A 24,012-nucleotide genomic window follows, 5' to 3' on the forward strand; every position below is an offset into this window, starting at 1 on the left:
ATCCTCCATTAATTGTTTTAGGGACTATTAATTCATATTTTTCTTGGATACAGCAGTACTGACTTTGTTGTCTTCTTAGAGTCTATCCTGTCACCATAATAACTTTTTATCTTGAGTTTCTTTTTTTTGTTGTTTGCTCATTTTCTGCTCTTTTCTTTTCATTTTGTTTAAAAAACTGTCAAAGTTGGGCCTTATAACTATGGTGAAGGGATCATTGTTCCAAGCTTGAGGTTCCTTGTGCAGCTGCCTTCAGAGCTAGCACGAAGGATAAATCTCCTTCACTTCTTCCAAGGTGGTATGATGTAAGGAGAGATGTACTTAACAGTCTCCCAGCCTGTGCTCTGTTCTTTGAATAATTTCAAGGACTCTTTTACCCATTGGAATTATGACCAGAGTCATAATGTACCTCTTGCCTGAAAGTGTTGTGCATGCTGGTGCTACTCCTCACCCTGACACTGAATCCCAGTACCTGATTATGAGTATGGGCTATACAACAAGAGTTTCACACCCACAACCAGCAAAGGGACCTTTGTAATCTCCAAAGCAGTTGTCCAATCTCCCTTAAAATCTGGTAGTAAAAATTCTGCAGTCCTTGGCTCCTGCTTCAATTGTGCCTGATACCTGTAGCACCTGCCCTGGCTCACTGTGTTCCAGCTCTACCTGGGTGCACTGGATCCTTTGTGCCATTCTTGTAAGTTGTTCTGGACTGAAAAAAATTACTTTGCCTTGCCTTTTTGTGAGTTATAATGCTCCAGAATTCATTTTGAGGCATTATATCATTGCTTTTCTCAAGGGTGATTTGTTAGAAATCAGATGGATCATTGTACCTTCTCTGCCATCTTGGCTCCATCCTCCATAACTGGCTACTTTTCAAAAAATTATTTTAAACCCTAAATCATATACCCATATAAACAATGTTTCAGTTACTACAAACAATGTTCTCCTGGTTATGCTAATTTCACTCTGCATCAGTTCATGGAGGACTTTCCAACATAACTGGTTACTTTTAAGAAGTTTAAATATTATTATATTTCTCATATTTCACCATAGCTATAATTTTGGGATAATAAGCTATAGGATTATCAATTAATTCCTTTTTAACTTACTATGTTTATTTTATCTTCCCAATGAGATTATAGGTAAGGTACCAAAAGGAAAACAATATTTTCTGGTTCTTGTTCTTGTCTTGTTCTTGGACAAACAATGGTATCTAAGGAGGCTGAGTAATTAGCCACGTGCACCTACCTCTGATTAATAGTGACAAAAATCATTTCTATTGACAAAACTCCATTTTATATTGGTGACATGCCATTCCCTGGAGAATGGTCATGCATATGAACATTAATAACATTAATACTTGAGTGAAAGCACTGAAATGTCAAAATATATTTAATAACATTTTCAGTCACGGAACAAGTGTCCATTCTTTTCCCTTTAACTTAAAAAATGTGTTTGTCAAAATGAAAATGAAATGGTTTTATTTTCAAGTTTAATCACAGAATTTTCATAATCAGCAAGTGAAAGGTATGTTCACAAAAATTATATATGTGTGTGTGTGTGTGTGTGTGTGTGTGTGTAGCACAGTGTAGAGATTATTTATTCTAATCCCTATAATCCATTCTATTGTAAACAGCTCAGATTTGTCAAATTAGAATCAAATAAATTAAATTGACAGTTATCAGCTACTTGAAGGATGTGTAATAGGTGTTAGTTCAAACTTTATATCTGAAACAATGGATATAAGAAGTTAAAAAAACTCACAATTCAATTTCTCTGTGGAGGTTTATTGGGACTCTTAAATGCATGAGGTTCTGACATTCTTCTGTAGTACATATGCTGTGATAGGAAAGCTTTTCCATTGTCACCCGGTAAATGCACTCTGAATGGCGAATTCTATGATACATCTAGAAGAAAAATTTCAGGAAAAAATTAATATAATTTCACAAGTGCATTTTGTAAAGCTCAGAATTTTTCATGTAAAAGATATATAACTTTTCATCCAGATTAAATCATTGTTTCCTCCTTCATCTACAAAAACATATATAAATTATAGAAAGAGATTACCATGTGGTTTCTCTTTAAAACGCTGCTTTATTCTGTTTTAGAATGCTCTAAAATAATGAGTTTTAAGAAAACAAGGTTTTTCTTTATAAGGTAGTAGTTTCCATCATAGGCCATGCTGTCTAAAGTTATAACATTAGGAGTAATACAACTTATATTTTTAAAAGGGCGAAGAACTAAGTAAAACATATAGACTAATGCAGGAAAAACACCACTACAACCACCAAATAAAACTTCCATCAGATTTGGGAAAAGATAATTATGGAAAAATCACAATGATGAATGTGACACATACATTACTAATTTATTTTCTACTCCTCCTTCCCTCTAGTTGTTCCTGAAATATTTATTAAGCACATATTTTGTATAGAGAGCACTGTGCTGCTAGGGAGAAAAAAAGATAAATATTCATTCTCTGACCTCATGAAACTTATATAGGATAAGAAACACTGAATGAAAAAGGTATAAGAATCCTAAAGATTCATAATATATAGAGAAAACTATGTAAATCTTTCCTAAAAATAACAGAAAACACCATTTAGCCCCCATTCATGAAGCTGACATCTTTCATTCCAAATAATAACAAATACAAATTATTGAGGAGCTCAAGGATATCATAAAGTCAGCTTAATTTTTCTCACCAGAGAAAAATACACAAATATCTCCATGACTAAATAATTATGTTAATATTATTTATAAATATAACACAAAGAAATCATGACAAGTCCTCTATGAACCAAGAAAGGATTGAGATGGGGAGAGGGACTGTTGAAGTCTGGAGAGAGAAACAAGGTTAATTATAATGACTAACATTCTCTGAGAGAAATACATAATTACTATAATAATTTATAATAATATATGGAATGTCATTTATTTTATCTTTCCAATGAGATTATAGGTAAGGTACCAAAAGGAAAACAATATTTTCTGGTTCTTGTTCTTGTCTTGTTCTTGGACAAACAATGGTATCTAAGGAGGCTGAGTAATTAGCCACGTGCACTTACCTCTGATTAATAGTGACAAAAATCATTTCTATTGACAAAACTCCATTTTATATTGGTGACATGCCCTTCCCTGGAGAATGGTCATGCATATGAACTTAGAAAATCAATGAAATCAAGGTAACTATTCTGAAACACATGTGGTATCAAAATAAAAACATATTTTCCTGTTGATAGGGAGGCAAAAGGTAACAATGTGAACACAGTAAAAATACCATTCATACTTTCTTGATGACTTTATTCAGTTCTGTGGCTTCATTTATTACTTCTAGGTAAAGTACTGTCTTAAAGGTCTATGGAGAGTGTTTAGGTTCTGAATAATTTCAGTGAAAAACAATAGGGAGTCAAGCCAAAATGAATAAAATAATTATTATACTTGGATTAGAGTCTAGTTGAGATTAGTAAGACTTTTTGAATAAGGCTAAGTTAGTAAAGTATTTTATTACTGTCAAAAGTACTTGCCATGATTCTGGCTAGGGGGCCAAGGTTTCAGGTTAGTAGCATCAAAACCCTAAACCACCCTGACAATCCTTTTAAACCAATCTTTAAAAACCACCTCAAAATGATAGGCGTCAAAAATGAACAGATAAAAGTTATACCACTGAACACAACTTGAAAGGTAGGCAGAGAGAGAATTGATTTTCATGGGGAACCAGAAGTAAAACAACACACAGAGGAGAGGTGGCTGACCCATTCCCCCTTTCCAACTTATTATGCTAGGTTCTTCATTTGGGTGTAGCCTAACTTCAGAATCTCCAGGCTGAAGCTACACTAGCAAAAGTACACCTCAAACCCACTCTCTGAAGTCCCAGATGCTAGTAACAGCCTTCAATGAGTTCGGGAAGCCATAGCATTGGTTCCTTTCAATCCTGTTTTGCTCCAGTACAGACTTAGCCCCAGGGCAAAATAGTTCACACTGTCAAACCCAGTAAACCAGCAGCAGAAGAGTAATATTCAACAAGTGCTTTTCAGATTTCCCAGTCCACAGGCAAAAAAAAGCCTGGGGACATGAGTAAATAGCAAAAGAAACATTTAACATTAAAAAATTTCTATGAGGACAAACAGCAAAGCACAGAACCAACAGGGGATAGTGAGATTCAAGCAACCAAATGTAAAATTTCAACAACAACAACAACAACAACAACAACAACAGAAATTGTTCTCAAGCTCTGGTCAAAGAAAAAATGGGGAAAAGAAATGAAAATAATGAAAAAAAAGAAAATAACAGCTTAAAAAGCAAAATTAGTCAACTGGAAAAAGAGGCAGAAAAGTCAAATGAAGAAAAGAGTATCATGAAAAGTAGAATGGAACAAACGGAAAAGAAGGATCAAAGGTCATGGAAGAAATTCAGTGTTTAAAAATTAAAATTGGGCAAACAGAAGCTAATGACTTTATGAGATATCAAGAAACAATAAAACAAAATCAAAAGAATGAAAAATAGAAGAAAATATGAAATTTCTCATTAAAAAAACTGACCTGAAAAATAGATCCCACAGAAAAAAATTTGAGATTTATTGGACTACATGAAAGTCATGACCACAAAAAAAAGCCTAGAAATTATATTACAAGAACTTATCCAAGAAAATTGCCCTGAGATTCTTGAACAAGAGGGTAAAATAGAAATTGAAACAATCCACAGATTACCTCCTACAATCAATCTTCCAAATACCTCCCCCAGGAATGTTATAGCCAAGCTTAAGAGCTCCGAGGCTAAGGAGAAAATACTGTAAACTGTCAGAAAGAAACAATTCGAATATCATGGAATCCCAGTCCAGATTACAAAGGATCTGGAAGCTTCCACACTGAAGGACTACAAGGCAAGGAAAATGATATTCTAAAAGGCAAGGGAACTGAGTTTACAACCAAGAATCACCTACCTATGAAAGCTGACTACAATCTTTCAGGGGAAAGTATGGTCATTTAATAAAACAGAAGATTTCCAGGCATTCTTAAAGATCAGACTCTTAAACAGAAAATCTGATTTCCAGATACAAAATACAAGTGAAGTATAAAAAGTTAAATAAGAAAGAGAAAAATAATTAAGGGCTTCAACAAGATCTGATTGTTTACATTCCCTATATGGAAAGATACTATCTATAACTCTTAAAATTGTTATCATTATCAGAGGAGTTAGGAGAAGTATACATAAACAGAGGGTATGGTAGTAAGCTATTTAGGATGTATGTAAAAAAAAACCTAGGGTTGGAAAAAGAGGATTGTACTAGGAGAAATGGGAAGAGAGGAGTAAAATGGGGTAAATTATATCACATAAAGAAGCATAGGGGTAGAAATATTATTACAGTGGAGGGGAGAATGAGGGTGGTGATGGGAAATGCTTAAAACTTTACTCTCAATGGAATTGGCTCAGAGAGGGAAGAATAGCCAGATTCATTGGGGAATAGAAACCTATCTTACCCTATAGAGAAGTAGATGTAGAATAATAAAAGGGGTGGTTGGGAGGGGAGTAATAAAAGGAAGTTAGAAGGTGGGGGAGGGGAGATGGGAAGGGAAGTAATATAAAGGAGGGGGACTGAATAAAAGCAAAACACTGGTGTGGAGGGAAAGAGTGAAAGAAGGAAGTGCAGAATTAAAAGAGGAAATCAAGATGTAGGGGAATGGCCTGCCCTTTGATCCAGCCAGTACACTGCTGGGTTTATACCCCAAAGAGATAACAGGGAAATATATGTATACAAAAATGTTCATAGCAGCTTTTTTTTTTTTCGTGGCAAAAAAAAATGGAAAATGAATGTCCATCGATTGGGAATGAGTAAACAAATTGTGGTATCTGATGGTGATGGAATACTATTGTGCTGAAAAGTATAATGAACTAGAATAATTCAAGTGGACTAGAAAGACCTCCTGGAACTGATGTGGAGCAAAAGGAGCAGAACCAGGAGAACATTGTACACGTAGACTGATAAATTGTGGAACAATTGAACATAATGGACTTTTCTACGAGCAGCAATGCAGATCCAGTACAATTCTGATGAACTTATGAGAAAGAACTCTATCCACATCCAGAGAAAGAACTGTGGGAGTATAAAGCAGAAGAAAAATGATATGATTGATCACATGGTTCAATGGGGATATGATTGGGGATGCTGACTTTAAATGATCACTCTACTGAAAATATTAGTAATATAGAAATGGGCTCTAAACAATGATACATGTAAAATCCACTACATTTGCTCATCGACTTTGGGAAAGGTTAGTGAGGAGGGGAAGGAAAGAACTTGAATTATGTAACAATGGAAAAATATTCTAAATTAATTAATTGAATAAAAATAATTTTTAAATCCCCAGAGCCAGATAGACTCACAAGTGAATTCTATCAAACATTTGAAGAATACTTAATTCTAGTATTATACAAACTATTTGGCAAAATATACAAAGAAGGAGTCCTAAAACATTCTTTTTATGACACAAATATGGTACTGATACCTAAGCCAGGAAGACCAAAAATAAACAAACAAAAAAATTAAAGACCAATTTCCTTAATGAATATTGATGGAAAATCTCAAATAAAATACTAGCAAAGAGACTGTAGCAATATATTACAAGGATTATTTACTATGGCCAGGTGGGATTTATAACAGAAATTCAAGGCTGGTTTAATATTAGAAAAAACATCAGTACAACTGACCAGAACAATAATGAAACTAACAGAAATCACAGGATTATTTCAATAGATGCAGAAAAAAACTTTTGACAAAATATAACACCTATTCCTATTGAAAACACTAGAAAGCAAAGGAATAAAAGGGCCTTTCTTCAAAATAATAAGTAGTAGTTATTTAAAATTATCAGCAAATATTATCTGCAATGGGGATAAGTTAGACAACTACCCAATAAGCTCAAGAGTGAATCAAGGATGCCCATTAACACCTCTGTTATTTAATATTGTACTAGAAATACTAGTTTCACCAATTGGAGAAGAAAACGAAATCAAAGGAATTAAAGTAGACAATAAGAGAACTAAACTATCACTCTTTGCAGATGGTATGATGGTATACTTAGAGAATCCTAGAAAATCAAATGCAGGATACAAAATAAACCCACATAAATCATCAGCATTTCTCTATATTCCCAATGAAACTTGGCATCAAGAATTAGAAAGAGAAATTCAACTTAAAACAACTCTAGACAAGATAAAATATTTGGGAATATATTTGTCAAGACAAAAGCAGGAATTATATGAACACAATCACAAAACAATTTTCACATAAATAAAATTATATCTAAACAATTGGAAAAGCATTCATTGATCATAGACAGGTCAAGCTAATATTGAAAAATGGCAATAAAACCTAAATGAATTTAATTATTCAATGCCATATGTAAAAATTAAAATTAGTCTTAATAATAAAAAATGTTAAATTTTAGGAGATTTATTAACAATTATTAAAAGTAAAGAAAAAAAGGTAACAAGTAAAAAAAGACCACGTGCCCATGGCTAATCAGCTAGTTCAAAACCCCCACACTTACCATCCTTGCCTTCAAGCCCAAGAGAGTGAACAGGACCACCCACTGAATATTTATTCCCTGTCTACCAAAAGTACATAACAACAGGAAGTCAGTGGGTTCCCAGGAAATGTAGTTCTTTTTTGGGTAACAGAATTTCAATTATACATTCACCCCTGATGATGATTAGGAGCCTAGTCTCCCCAATTGATCATTTAACATAATCAACTTTTAAATTACAGCAATTTGGGGATAAAAGGGAAAATAACAAAAGCCATGATTTTTAGGCACTTGACAAAAAGCCAGTTGGAGGCAATCCCCTTTGACATAAGAGTATACATACAAAACAAATTAATTCAAACCCACACAGTTCAAATCACCACATCCCAAAGTTCACTCTGTATCTTCTGGTGCAGAGGGTAGTAGTAGATCTTAATGGTGCCTTCTCCAAACAGTTCACTCTCTGGATACAGAGAGGTAGTGTGTTTCTTATCCTAAAATTACTCTCAAAAAGAACTTAAACTTTGTAATTTAGAATAACAATAATAATACATTCCCCCTTGAAGAGGGCTTTGAAAAACACAGGGATCACTTAGGGATGCATGGCTGAGTTATATGAGGTATATGAATCAATTGGCAAGAGAAATCCAAAACATCAAAAAAATCCAAATAAAAGAGAAAATAATCTGTGGATGAAATATAGACTATCAAATTCTTATGTGTAAAAATCCTAAGTAAAGAAAAAAAAACCTGTAACAGGTCCTTGAATCAGGGCCCAATTAAAGTGATTTAAGCAATTATGCACTTACACAATCAGTAGCCAGGACTACAGAAAGCCTGCCGTGCTATGAAAAACAGAATAGAGACTAGATTATAGGAGTCAGGTAGGAGCCAAATTTGAGATACTTCATAGAATGTTGGATAAGAAAGTCCTGCCTTGGACATATATCAAAACAGCTGCAACCTCGAACACCAAACAAGTTCAAGTCCTCTTGTCTTGGCTCAAATTTTCATCAATCCCATTGGGATTGATTGGTCCCTGTGACCTTATGCTCAATTTGCACTATGCAGTTTAACTTTGTGCTTCTTTGGCACTGTGCAGTGGCTCTTTTTGTATTCCCTTCTCCTAGAATCAAACAAAATCATTAAACAAAGACCCATAATTTTTTAAACAATCTGTGGCATCATTTTATAGTCTAAAGCTTTTTGAGTATGCATCAAAATTAGGGCAAATGTATTTTAAACTTATATTACTGCAAAATCAAAAAAGTTAAAGAAAATCTCAGTAGTGGTGACATTTGCTTCAAATACAAAAAGGAGAGAACAAATAAAACTGAAATAGTATATTGCACATGCAAGCAAGAACAATAATAAAAATGTTTTTGAAATGAAAAATATATAACTTATAATCATTGACATACTATATCAGCTAAGGAAAAGTAGAATACATAGATTTCTCACCCCAAAATGAGATCCATTTCCTTTTCAAACTTGGCCATGATCCACTAACAGTTTTTTATAAAGAACAATAGTACATCATGTAGTGCACATTCAAGAAGTATTAAAATCCCTAAAGTTATAACAGCCCCTTTAATGACAATAGCAAACAAACCCACTATCATTAGAATTCACATGAGTCTGCTGTATGACATAAAAAAAAACACCTTAGAAGCCAATGGATACTTGTTACAAGTTTTAGGGGTTTTTTTTAGGTGTAGCAATATTTCAAACTTGTCCGAGATATTTTAAAAAATCTATTACTGCCATCAATAAAAAAATGTGGTAGAGCAGTCTAGAAAAAACCAAACCTCTATATTGTTTATGTTGGGTCTAAAAACGTTACCAAGAATCTAGATCATTCTGGTGGAAGGGTAGAGTAAGCTGAAGAGTTAGGGGTACCACACATAAGGAACAACTCCTCAGCTCCTCTTGTATGAGACTATTATGTTTCATTCATTTACATTTTTACAAATGTGGAGGTGGGGATTATAATTGCACTTCACTTCAGCTACTAAAAGTACCCTTTACCTCTTGTTACAAAAATCTCAGAGGCAGGCAAAATGATCAGTCAGAGTTGTTGAAAGAAAAAAATCTAAAAATCATGTCTGAAGACCCCTTAAAATCAATTAGAGATATTTAGTTCATTAAATTCTTCAAGGGTTTTTAGCCAGGTTGAGTTCATCCATCATCTATGTGACACTTAACAAATGCAAAATAAAAGAAAAAGCTATTTATGGGCTTTACAATATTTTGTTCAGTATAGTTATAGGGGAAAGGTAACAGAATATATCTAATAGTTAAACCACAGTAGATTAAAATGATTCAGTATAACAGAATAGTATTGACCAAATTAATATATGAACTTAAAACAACAAAATTAAATCATAAATAATCAGCAAAATACAAAAAATACAGACTTTTATAAAACAATGAAGTCTGAAAAGACTTAAAATTTTCACCTCCAGTCTCTTAAAATTCCTTCTCTATCCATTCAGATTCCTTTTGTCAAAGCTCTGGGACCTCTCATAGCAAGGGAGAATTCCTTGCTGAGCATAGTGTTAAGGAATTCCAAATTGGAAGAATCTTAGAGACTGGGCAGGCCCAAATGGCAAATAGTTGTAGGGAGATTAATTTCTCCCCTGAATCTCAGACAAGATAATTGAAAGGATCAGTGCACCCATGAATGAGAGAAAAAAACAAAACAAAACAAAACATCTAAAACTGGAAGATGCTTGAAATAGGCAAGGTACTGTGCTTTCATAGAGTAGGTCATGCTTGCAATTTTACTTCCTGTTTGGAAGAGTAAACTTCTTCCCTTCCCCTTCTCCCCTGAGGAAAAATGTTAGGGAACAGTTTGTTTCCCCTGAAACATGGACAGGGAGTTAAGGGGCTAATTGTTTCCTAAGAAAAATACACCCTGATTTTTACCAGCTGCCCAGAGAGCATCTCCACGTTTCTGAGTTCCGAGGAAACAGCAGCAGCTACCAGCAGCCTAGCAGGACCAATAATAGTGGTTGGGATTGGGGGCCAGAGATCAGGAGGAAGATTCAGGAATAGGAGCTGGAGCAGGTGCAATTGCAGCCAGTATCAGTAGCAGCAACACCAAAGGCAGCAGCAAGGAAATGAGGAACATGGGCTCAATCCAAGAGTCCCTAGCTAAGTCCCTCAAACTAAAAACAGCCAAGCTGGTAGAGGGGGCAATGGGTCAAAAAGTAGGGAATGAAAAATGGCAGAAATAGGGCAGCAGCTCTTAAGAGTGGTCAGAGTTCTCTTAGAGTTTGTGAGGGGGTGGTGGGTGGTTGTGAAAACCTGTGGTAGAAGAAATGTGGCTTAAAAATTTATCTAGGCTATCTTAAAAAATTGAGTTTTTTCTCCAATTTCTGGCTGCCATCAATGTAAAAATTAAAATTAGATCTCAATAATAAAAATGTTATATTTTAAGGGATATATTAAAGGATCATTAGAAATAAAGGAATAAAAAGGTAACAAAATAAAAAGACCATGTGCCCATGGCTAATCAGCCAGTTTAACCCCCCATGCTTACCATCCTTGCCTTCAAGCCCAAGAGCGAGCAGGACTGCCCACAGAATATTTATTTCCTATCTACAGGAAATATGAAATGACAGGAAGTCAATAGATTCCCAGGAAATGTAGTTCTTTTTTAGGGTAACAGATTTGCAATTATATACATACCAATCAACCTACCAAAAACTATTTTGTAGAACTAGAAAAAAAGAATAACAAAATTCATCTGGAAGAATAAAAGATAAAAAATATTGAGGGAATTAATGAAAAAAGTGAAACAAGGTGATCTAGATCTCAAACTGTACTATAAAGCAAGTTATCTAAACAATCTGGTACTGGCTAAGAAAAAGAAGGGTGGATCAATGGAATATACTATGGGTAAATGATCTCAGTAATCTTCTCTATGATAGGCTGACTCAAAGACCTCAACTTCTGGGAAAATAACTATATTTGACAAAAACTGCTGGAAAATTGAAAAATCAAGACAGCAAAAAATTAGGTTTAGAACAATATCTCATACCCTATACCAAGAGAAGGTCAAAATGGGTACAGAATTCCTATGCTTTCTAGTGTTTAAGCATAGGAATAGAAGGGTCATTCCTAAAAATAATAAACAGTCAACCAAAAAGCTAATTGAAATAATCAACAACTTTAGCAAAGTTGCAGGATATAAAATAAACCCACACAAGTCTTCAGCTTTTCTATATCTCTCCAACACAGCTCAGCAGCAAAAACTAGAAAGAGAAATCCCATTCAAAATCACCTTAGACAAAATAAAATACCTAGGAATCTACCTCCCGAGACAAACACAGGAACTATATGAACATAACTACAAAACACTCGCCACACAACTAAAACTAGACTTGAGCAATTGGAAAAACATTAACTGCTCATGGGTAGGACGAGCCAATATAATAAAAATGACCATCCTACCCAAACTTATTTATCTATTTAGTGCCATACCCATGGAACTCCCAAAAAATTTCTTTACTGATTTAGAAAAAAACATAACAAAGTTCATTTGGAATAACAAAAGATCAAGGATATCCAGGGAAATAATGAAAAAAAAAACACAAATGAGGGGGGCCTAGCAGTCCCAGACCTCAAACTATATTACAAAGCAGCAGTCATCAAAACAATTTGGTACTGGCTATGAGACAGAAAGGAGGATCAGTGGAATAGAATGGGGGCAAGTGACCTCAGCCAGACAGTATACGATAAACCCAAAGATCCCAGGTCTTGGGACAAAAATCCACTATTCGATAAGAACTGCTGGGAAAATTGGAAGACAATGTAGCCTCCCTATATCATTCTATAGAATAAAAGTCACACAACATGATCGCTTCTCTACAAGAAAGCCCTTCGGCTTTTGTCAAATTGGAAACCCTTAAGGTTCCCGAATGGCTCCTTTTCCTAATGCTGCTAGGAAATCTTTTCCTACTTATTACTATTAAGATGCAAAAGGCTGTGAATCAGGAAACTGCAAGCAAAAATACAAGCAACAATACAAATTGAATTGTTTACACAATCCAGTAGAAAAGGAGGATTCCATTTAAATGTCTAATTCAAATTTTTACAAGCCTGTTTCCAAACTACTCAGAGAGGAAAATTCTATTTTTCCTGAAATAAAGATGGACCCTTCTCATATGTCTTGGATGGAAAACCTCCTCTCTCATACTGAGCAACTCCTGGCTAAACCTCCCTCCCTTGCTCCTTCTCCCAATGCCCTATCCTACCATGTCCCTTCTCCCACCCCAAAGGTGAACTGCTGCTTATGTCTTTAAAGGAAATAAAGAAAAACAATCAAAAATTAATGATCTACTAGAAAAGAAACTGAAATAAAATGCTATAGCAATATTTGTATTTCCCACCTCTGCTTTTGTAGAAATGCAATGGATGAGACATATAGTGTCAGTTTCGTACCAGTGGAGGTGTGAAGGTATTCCTAGGGGACATAATACCCCTGGATGACTCCCAAGAGGGAGCATTTCCCATAAAGTCTATTGACCTCTGGATGATATTTTGAATCAAAAGAATACTTTTATCGCAATATAAAGGTTTGTGTTTTAGATTTTATTGAAACCTATCTCTTCTAAGGTTGCAAGATCTGCTAGATGTAAAAGAACTTGTAGCATGTATTTGTCACACAGCAACTCATGTGACTGATTGTACCTTCAGTTGATAATGAATAATTGACTGTATTGACTATTGATCATGATAAGACTTCCCTACTGCTGGATCTGTATTATTTGTTGCACTGTATTTATTAATCCTTCTACTTGAACAAATTGCCCTTATAGAACTATATATATATATATATATATTACCTAAAACAAACAAAAAATTTATTTAGTGACCTATATTGACCTTATGTGCCTTTTATAACATTTTGTGCCTTCTGGGAATGTTTTTATCTTGAATGTATTACTGGTGCTATACCTCCATTACTTTACTTACCTCATTTGCACTCATACTGCGGATCATAGCAAGTTAAAGAAGAAATGAATCTTATTTTTGGCAAACATATTTTATCTCTGTAATTGTGAAATATATACAATTTTGATATTTTTTTCATTTTTGCTTTTCTTCCTTCATGTGTGATACAGTATTTGAGTTTTTCTCTCATTTTTTTTTGTTTTTATATTTAAGGCACATGTCACCGATATTGAAAAGATATTTTTTATTGCTTTACTTTTTGCAATAGAATAAGCTAAAATGTCCATTTGCCTAGCATATAGATGCGTACCCAAGAAGCTTTGGACTTTCAACCTGCCACTAACTTATATCATGAGACTTTTGCTCAATGAATATGTCTGAATCAAGGAAATAATGGACCACAAAGGAGCACAGAAGTTGACCTGCAAAGTGCCACACAAGCACAAAAGGTAAAAAACCAAACCAATCCTATGGGAATTGATGACATTCTGCTCAAAGAGCTCAAGGACTTAATCATGTGTGAGACTCGAGGTTGAGGCTGTTCAACATGTGTTAAATGCAGGACTTCCTTGTACCACAGTCTTTATCAAGTATATAACATCAATTGTTCTGGCTCCATTATCCTTCAAAATGGAAAAAAGGGTCAAACCAAGGAATGCTATTTCTCATTTGTTTTGAGACCTAGTTTTTCTTCTATTTTCTTTCACGATGTGATAATTTTGAGTGATTGTCATTGCAGGTTTATGGGACATGGCTTGTTACAAGAACCTGTTATAATATGTGAAATTTTCCCCCTTTTTCCTAGAATTTTTCACATTTTTGATATTCTATATTTCATTCAGAGGTTATTTTAAAAATTTCTTTGGATTCTTTGACGTTTTTGATAATTGATTCATATGCTTATGAGTTGACCATGTATCCTTGTGTAATTCCTATGTGTAACCCTGAATCTTCCTCGGGGAGGAGGGGGTAGATGTGTTGATATCCTCTTCAGGAGGGAATGTGTTTTTATTTTGTAATGGAAAGTTTTAAGTTGCTTTTGAGAAAAAAAAAATATAAAGGGTAAAAAATTTACTGTCTTCTGGAATCCAGAGACTGAATTCCTTGTGGAAGATGTCATGGAGATGCCCATGGAGACTGCATGTTGCTCCAGGAGTTCCTGAGCAGAACTGAATGTGTGGAACTGAAATTTGGGGACGGGGGGTTGAATACATTATTTATATGTTCTTTGTTTGTTGTACCAAAGGGGACTGCCCCCTAATTGGTTTTGTTCTTGATTCCCTTTTGTTTCCTTATTCCCAAGTTGTTGTATTTTCCCTGTGTAAAATTGTATGTACCTTAGTTAATTATGTTTAAAATGATCCTTTGGGAAGACTGGTCTCCTAAAGGATCATGGGGGTTAGTATGTGCAGATGGAAAATTTGCAACACCTGAACTACATTCCCAGCATCCTATTAAGTTACATCTTCATTTTACGTAAGAATGCTTAAGAGATAAATTTGGCAGAGACAAATGCTGTGGGGCTCTTTTTCAGAGCTTGTGCTTTTAGTAAAGTGATGTAGGTATCAGTCTCTGTCTCTCTTTGCTCTGCTCACTTGACTGAAAGGACCTTTTTTTCCCTTCTCTTGATTTATTACTAAAAATCCTATATATTTTTAAATACTAGAAATATTTATTCCTTTTTACTCCTACATATCTCTCAACAAAGAGTCCTGCAATAGTCTCCTAATTGGACTTTTGCCTCATGTTTCTCAAGACCCCAGTCCATACCACACAGATGCAGCCAAAACAACCTGACCATGTGACTCTTCTTTTCAATAGATTCTAGTTACTTCCCATTGCCTTTAAAATAAAATATAAATAAATAAGATATACATTCCTTTGTTTGGCTTTTAAATTCCTATACAACCTGGCTCTAACCTATCTTTCTAGCCATACTCGATATTACTCCACTTCCTGCACTCTGATTCAGCCAAATGATCTTCTTTTTGTTCTTCACTCACCATAAGAATCCTTCTATCTTTGTGCTTCAGTAGTCTACAAAGCCTGGAAGGCATTCCCTCCTTACTTTCATTTTATAGAGACTCTTCTTTCCTTTAAAATGCTGCAAAGATACCATCTTCTAAATGACATTTTTCCAGATCTTCCCCAATGGCTAGTGCCCTCCTCCCATAGAATCTTTTCTAAAAACAACTTTGTGTATAAACACAAGCTAACTTCATATTTGCATTGTATATTTTAAATACTTATTTGTCTTCTCCATTTGAATGTAAACTCATGTCTGGAACTAAGAAGATACTTTAAAATAAATACTTGTTATTAATTGATTTGCGGCAATAAATCTTAATTGATTAGAGCAATAAAATAGCAATCAATAAATATAGCCACGTACTTCATGTATCAACACAGTAGTGATCATAGCCTATGAATCCTCTAAGAGTTTATTAAATGGAGATGATTCAGGACTGTTTTATATTCTACGTAAGACACAGTAACTGCTACACCATAATGGTTAATGTGGCATTTTGACTAAATAAGAGTGTTAAAAAATGGTTGCCCATTATTATCCCTTAAGTCAGGAAAAGTATTAGCAGCTATTAACAATTTTGTTTAATTGGAATATTAGTAAAAAGAGAGAAATATGGAAGGGAAAGGGTAAGGCCTAGCCTACCTTAAATGCTGATCTTGTGAAATGAAGCTCGCTCCCCGACAGAGTTCCAATATCCACATGGGAATTCTAGTCACTCACCAGCAAGGTGGGCAGGATCCAGGCAAGGTCCCAATGCAGAAAAACTCCCATGAGCTAAGCTCACTGAGGCAGCAGTGAACCCAACAACAAAGTCCACAACTCCAAGAAGCTCCAAAGCCCAAAGTGGAAATCCTGAAGCTGAAAACTCTAGTCGAAAGGCTCAAAGCTCCAAGTCAAAGTTGATGTCCCAAAGCCCCAAGGATCTATTCTCCAAAGGAGAAGCCTCAATGAGAAGTCCCTTGGACAGGTAGTTCAGGACTTTTTATTGTCCTTTTTTTCCATGTCACTTCCTGTCCCTTCACCACTTTATGGGAACCAATTGCAGTCTTTCAATTTGCCTAACACTGCATGGGTGGGAGGGCAGTGGCCTCTGGAGTTGTCACCCACTCTAGCAAGTGACTTGTGAACTCTCAAACTTAGTGACTGATAAGGTACAAAGTAAGGGTACTTAAGTTTTTGATTGATCAACTTAAAATTAGCTGATTTATAGACAAAGAGAGGTTGATTCACTCTTCACAGTCCTAAATTCTTTAGAGAGACATTTGTGGAAACTTTTCCTTTTTATCTTTAATAGTTTATTTCCCCAAATTATATGTAAAAATGATTTTTTTTCTAAATCTTTAGGTTTAAATTTTCTACCTCCCTTCCTCCCCCCTTTCCACCTTGGGAAGGCAAATAATTTAATACAGGTATCAAGACTCTAAAATTAACCTCTTGCTAAAGTCTCTCATTTTTCTGAGTTATCATGTTCCCCAAACCCAGACCTAGCAATTGAGCATATCTCACCCAATCAAGATGTGCTGTGAGCTTGGCATAACAACAGTCTTTTGCTTGTGTACACTCAGAGTAAACTCTGCTGCTGTCAAACTATTACTGTCAAAATCATGGACTAGAACCATAGGTCAAATCAGACCAACCATGTCAGCTCTGTAGTAGTAATGTAAAACACCTGTAGTAACCCTATATGAGCCAACATTAGCTCTGTTATGAAGAAAATATTTTCAATCACCAAAGAAAACTTATTGTTCCCTCTTTTTGTTACAGTTCAAACTCTGAGAATAGACTTTGATGTTGGAAAAACTGTCATAAAGCAAACTGTGCCATGTTACAACTATACCCTCTTTGTCTTGTCACAACTATATGTATCAAGACTGTGTTAGGTAGGCACAGCCTTTCCTGTCAATGCCATGACCTTACCCTTCAAAAGAATTTTACTCACTTTAAAGCATCTGATGGGTACTTTGGGTTATTCTCATACCCTATTTAAGTGGGTGGTCTACATAACTTATGCATATGTGTAAAAATTTTTTTAAAGATGAAAGTTGATCACCAGGCTTTCTACCTTCATGACTCAGTAAAGAATCCCTGAAGAACAAAAGCCTCAGAGGAGCACAGAGCTGAAGTGCTCCTAATATCTAAATTTTAAATCAGTCTCAACCCCAAATCAATTATTCCTGAACAACTGAATGATTACGTTCATATTTTAGAGAGATTTCTAGAAAAGAAGCAGGAGAAATGAGTAGAAATTAATCATCTTTAAGAAATTACAGGGAGGAAAAAAACACAAAAGGTCAATCTCTATAATCAACTGCTTTTTCAATGAAAAACAAAGAGATCTAATGCATTGATCACAGTAGTAGTGTTTCTTCATTCCTGAGTCTGGTGGAACAAATTTTCTCTTCCCAGAATAATGCATTTAAGCAATTACTAGGCAGGAGCAAAGAAAATGTGAAAAGACTTGTGAGTAGAATTAAGGAGAAGTTTCACATAGCAACTGCCAGTGATAAGCTGAGTTAATGTAAAATAAAGAAAACTATAATGGACTTTGATGAGATATTAAAGGTAGTTTGGCATGAATTATTTTGGACTAGGCTCAGAGCTCTCCTAAAAGGACAAGATATTTAAATTATATAATTGGCAAGCACAGCCAAGGTATTTGATGACTAATAATTCCTAAATTTACAATGTAAAGCAAGGTAAGACCAGATGTCAGCAGGTTGCTAATAACACAAACACAATTTCAATCATAATTAATACTAATAAGACTGTTTGCATTTAGGTTAGAGAGCAGATTATTAAAGGAGAAAGGAATGGGAAGAGAAGAAATGAGGAAAGATATTTAACCTTATTATATGCCAGGATAAGCTATTCTATTTTGGCAGGGAAAAAGGTATTTGAATCCTCAGCTCTTCTCTTTTCATGTCTTATTCTTGACTCTTCTCCCTCACTCAATGCATGATCATGCTACATTGGGGTTGCTACTTCTCTCAAAAGGCATTCCATATTTATATCTTTGAACTGGATATCCCTGGTGCCTGTAATGTTCTTCCTTATCCTCCACTTTATTATTTTTCCATCATCATAATTTTTCTCCATTGATGTTTAAATATTACTTGGAGATAGAGACTGAATACTGTCTTTGAATGAGGTTAAGCTGAACAAAGATGATATGACTGTGGCCTTTTCCAGGCAATATTCCTTGAAGATAAAGCACAAGCAAGGAGAGAGCGGTGTCTGTATGTGTCAAGAGAACTGGTACTACGTGTTTGTCAGAGTCGCACAGCTAGGAAGTGGATGAGACCAGACTTGAACTCAGGACCTCCCAAGTCCAGGACTGCCCTCTGTATTCATTGATGAGTCATTTATCTTATTTTTCTTAAGACATTGCTGCTGTTATTTTATTAAGACTTTGCTCAAGTACCACCTTTTAAAGGGGGCTTCTCCTGATCGCCTCAGCTACTAATGCCATCCTCTCTCTGGTTACCTTTCTTCTCTCCATGTATAACTTGTATGTTCTTGTTTACACATCATCTTCATCATTAAACTAGAAGCTTCTGGAGAGGGAGGTAAGGGCTTTCTTTTGAATCAATCCCTAGCACTTAGCATGGTGCCTAGTATATCATAAATGCTTAACTTAATGCTTGCTCATTGATACAGGGCTAGAATTGGAATCTGAATGACCTCCAATCAAATACTTCCATTCTGATACTATGTGGCCATGGACAAATTGCTTAATGTCTCAGGTGTAAATCTTGAAATTTCTCAGACTTGTGAATGTTAAAAATTTCACCATCTGGGAATTCTCCATTGGAACAATTCCCTACTGGGAACATTCCCCATTTTGACAGTGAGAACTCTACTTGGATCAGAAATAGGAGGACCTTACTCCACCTACTTAAGACTGCTTTAGGGGAGAAAACTCCTTGCTAAACAATGAAAGTACTTAAACCCATACTTATAATGAGGCAAAAAGTTCTTTAAGTCATGCCTATTTTTAGAATTAATACAATGGGGTGCTAAGTACCTATTAAAGGTCAGGCAACTTGTAAACTTGCCAGGAGCAAAGAGGTGAAAACTTATTCAGAAGTTTTTTCTGGTACAAACTTACTAAAGGGATTAGTCGACCCAGCAGTGTTTTTCTAATGGGCTGTCCTTTGGAAAACGTCTACTGTGATTGGTAGATGTAAGGACTTAGGGGAGGTGACATAGGAGAAAACCCCCTATATAAAAAAAGCAGAATCTCTTGAGGATGAATCCTTTTGAAAAATCTCTTGAGAGAGGCTCTGGATAAGGGAAGCTCTTGGAGGACAATCTCTAAGAAGGTCTCGCTGGAGCTCCTCTGAGGGGACTCTGTCCCTCTGGAGGCTCTGGAGAGAGGCCCTTTGGAACAGTCTCTGGCTGGAAATCTCTTTGAGGAGGACTCTGGCTGGAACTCTCTCTTAGGAGACTCTGTCACTAGAATCCTTGCTTAGACAGACCTTGTGGTGAGTGATAAAAGACTGACTGACTGATCTCTCTCTTAAGACTCAGGTCTAGGCCATGTTGGCTTAAGGCCCTTCATACTATTTCCTTTTTCTCTCTTTCTCTCTTTTCTTTAATTCCTCATTGTATTATTAATTAAATTCTCTATAAAACCCAGTTGACTTGGGTATATTCATAATGGAGAATATTTCCCTGGCGACCACGTTATATTTGATTTAAAACCAAGACACTGTAGGGAAACATATTTTCTGCAGTCACTATTTTACTCACTACAGTTTACAACCTCAACCATTTAACTCTTACAGTTTATGGCCTTCCAACTATTTTAAATGTTACACAGGCTATTTTGTCATCTAGGAAATGAACATAGTCATACCAAGTAAAAGCTACTTCACCAGTTTAAATATAAGCAAAAATTAAATTCTGCTTTGAAAATTTTCAATGAAGACTATTATCAATCTCATCATTGTCATCTTTTTCAATGATATTCCAATAGGAATAGTCAAGTCATTACCCTGCTATTTCATGTTTATTTTTAATGTTCTTTGTACTGTATGTATACAAGTATAAAAAATAACTGTTTGTATCTGAGGAAATTTTTTTGGATGTAAGATCATTCCAGAAAAAAATTACTTCATTCTGTAGATTCAATGAAAGCATATATGACATAATTTCCATAGGAGAAAATACAAAAGTTGTTAGGTATATCTCATTCTGTTCCCATCTGGTTTTGCTTTATTCTGCTCAGTCTTTATATTTTGAAATTTTTTCATTCCATGTGACTTTATTATTATTATTGTATATTACAGATTTTGTTCTTAAATATTTATGGATCAGGCAATTTTGGGAAACAGTATTTCTTTAAGTTTTGACCCTATTTATCAAGTGCTCAGAGAACATAAATTCTCTTTGAAGAAAAAAAGTGTTCATCTTTCTAAAGCTACTTTAGTGTGATGATCCCTCTATTAATGTTATATAGATCTTTACTAGAATTCCTTCCATGTCTTTCATTATCCATATTATATTTTCAAAAATATATTTTAAATGAGTATTATGTAAGTATAAGTTTCTTTAAACAAGATGCCAGTAATTCTTCCAGTAATTCTCTTGACACATATGGACACCACTCTCTCCTTGCTCATGCCATTATCTTCAAGGAATATTGCCTGGAAAAGGTCAATGTCATACCATCTTAGTTTAGATTGACCTCATTCAAATACAGTATTCAATCTCTATCTCCAAGCAATATTTAAACATCAATGGAGAAAAATTATGATGATGGAAAGAAAGCATCTTTTAAGTTCAGATTGGAGTGCTTCTGGGACAAATAATTATTCTATTTTTTATGTTTACTGTTCTATTGGCAAATAAATAAGTAGATAAAACCAAATTATTCACTTTACCAAAAATATCAATTCAATTCCAGTATCAGAAAGGATAATGGGGATAATAAGTAATTTCTTCCATCCCAATATGGCTGATTTATATGGTAGAGCTCTGTATCAAAAATGACTTTTCTTTCATGCAGCTTGGAAGTTTTGAATATTTGGTATAATGAGATCTGTTAAATGTTATTCTTACATATTTTTGGACCAGTATTACACCCAGATGAATTGAGTCAACAGTTTAGTCTGTGATAATGTATATTACTTGTTAGATATTAACAAAATAGTAATCTTCTGATGTCTAATTCCAATCATTTATACTTTTTTGCTAGGTTGTTAGCAGGTACTAAATGTATACATCCTATGGTGATGGGTTACACAGTTTCTATCATTTGTTTGCATAATTTGCATTGATCAATAAGTGTGAGATCCTTAAGGAAAATTCTTTTATAATTCCAGGTGGAGATAACTGGTTTTGAATAATCATCATAAAAAAACCTTCAAACCCATAAACAAATCTGCATGACAGTCATTTTTTGATGTTCCTTTGTTGATATATTTCTTGCTGAGTTCACACAGATGTTACACCTGGAATACTATTTATTTAACTTTTAGATCTCAAGTGTTTCAAGGGTTCAATCTGGAAGTAAACTCTTTTGAGTTACATTTTACAAATTCAATGATGTACACTTATTTTGAACCTTTATTCTTTCTTAGTAAAATGATGCCTGATTTTTTCCCCAAAGTATCTCTGTGGCTTTTTGTATAATTTATTAGTATCAATCCCATTTGTCTTCTCTTTCTTTTTAATTGAGTTCAGATAGCAATAGTCCAAAAACAAGTTACTGTTCTGATAGTAATCTTTTATATTTAATATTCTATAGATGACTGTACAATAACTACTTTTTTAACCTGGAAGAATAACAGGATGTAAAGCTATCTTCTCTAATCTTTATTAAAGCATCTTCAGGACAGCTCTAATAGTGGACAGGGTAATAGAATTGATATATATCTCATCCATTTCTAGATAGTTTAATTTAGTCTGATAATTCTCTCCTTTTTGAAAGTTTTCAGTTTCATGTGTTTCAGTGATATACTAAAAATTTTATGTGTAAATTTGCATGGTTATGCCCAGGAAAATGTGGGCAAACAGCTCTGCTTGAGAAAATGGTCTGATCTTTGTTGCTGTTCAGTCATTTTCCTTCATGTCTGACTCTCTGACCCCATTTGACATTTTCTTGGCAAAGGTACTAAAGTAGATTATGTCCTTCTCCAGCTCATTTTACAGACCAGGAAAATAAGGCAAATAGAGTTAAGTGCCTTGCCTAGAATCACATAGCTAGTAAATGTCTGAGGCAAGATCTGAACTCGTAAACATGAGTCCTCTCCAGGCCTGGGATTCAATCTATTATGCTACCTAGTTGCTTTTGTCTGATTCTACTACAACTTATCTGCTGAATCTTCATGGATATTTTTGAGGTTATATTTTTAATTTGTGGAACCATTAGTTATTAATTTTTGAAAAAGCAAGCTTTTGGTGTATAATTTTAACCACCATGTTATGTGTTGGTAGATATTAAGTAGGTTCTAATTTTTACAACTTGCAGTTTGTTTTACAATTTTTACCATTCATAGACATCATTTTCATTGACAAATAAATGTAGGTTCCTCAAGAATAAACAAATTATAATTTTAGTGAAATTTATTTGACTCTCAAATGTCTTCATAAACTGATATTCTTAAGAACAAGTCCTAACCAATGAAAGCAAGATTAGAAGAGAAACAACTGGGGGAAAATTTTTATAGCAACTTTCTCTGAGAAAAGTTTGATTTCTGGGGGCAGCTGGGTGGCTCAATGATTAGAAGGCTAGGCCCAGAGATGAGAGATTGTAGGCTCAAATCTGGCCTCAGACATTTCCTAGCTCTGTGACCCTGGGCAAGTCACATGACCTCCATTGCCTAGCTCTTACTGATCTTTTGCCTTGGGACCAATACCCAGGCAAAGGTAAGGGTTTGAAAAAAAAAGTTTCATATCTCAAATTTATAGAGAATAAAGTAAAATTTATAAGAATACAAGTCATTCTCCAGTTGAAAAATGGTCAAAGGATATGAATAAGAAGTTTTCAGATGAAGAAATCAAAGTTTTAAATAATCACATAAAAATGTTTTAAATCAGTCTTGAGTAGAGAAAAGCAAATTAAAACAACTCCGAGGTACCACCTCGCATCTATCATATTGGCCAATATGAAAATAAAGGAAAGTGATAAATATTGGAGATATGTGACAAAGTTGGAACACATAAATTGTTGTTGTAGTTCTGAACTAATCCAAACATTTTAGAGAGTAATTTGGAATTATGCCCCAATGGGCCATAAACTTGTGTATACTTTTTGATTCTGTAAGACATCATGAGAAAATTAGAAAGGACCCACTTGTAAAATAATATTTATAGTGGCTCTTTTTATGGTAGTAAAGAATGGGACATTGAAAGGATACCCTTCAATTGGGGAATGGTTAAAGAAATTGGGGTATATTATGGTGATAGAATACTGCTGCACTGTAAGAAACTATCAGCTGGATGACTTCAGAATAGGTAGAAAGACCTACATGAACTGAGGCAAAGAAAAATAAG

At 34.7% G+C, this 24,012-nt stretch overlaps 1 protein-coding gene across 3 annotated transcripts in view; it reads right to left on the reverse strand.

Annotated features, from left to right (window-relative positions):
- Positions 1-24,012, reverse strand: part of PDE10A (phosphodiesterase 10A) — a 466,245-nt gene that overhangs the window by 73,766 nt on the left and 368,467 nt on the right. For all 3 annotated transcript variants that reach the window (XM_003340456.4, XM_016429717.2, XM_056814385.1), the window contains one exon: positions 1,762-1,904. In XM_003340456.4, coding sequence (XP_003340504.2) covers positions 1,762-1,904 — 143 coding nt within the window. The remainder of the gene's footprint in view (positions 1-1,761; positions 1,905-24,012) is intronic.

The sequence above is a fragment of the Monodelphis domestica genome, chromosome 2, assembly GCF_027887165.1.
Source record: "Monodelphis domestica isolate mMonDom1 chromosome 2, mMonDom1.pri, whole genome shotgun sequence".
NCBI classification, from domain to species: Eukaryota; Metazoa; Chordata; class Mammalia; order Didelphimorphia; family Didelphidae; genus Monodelphis; species Monodelphis domestica.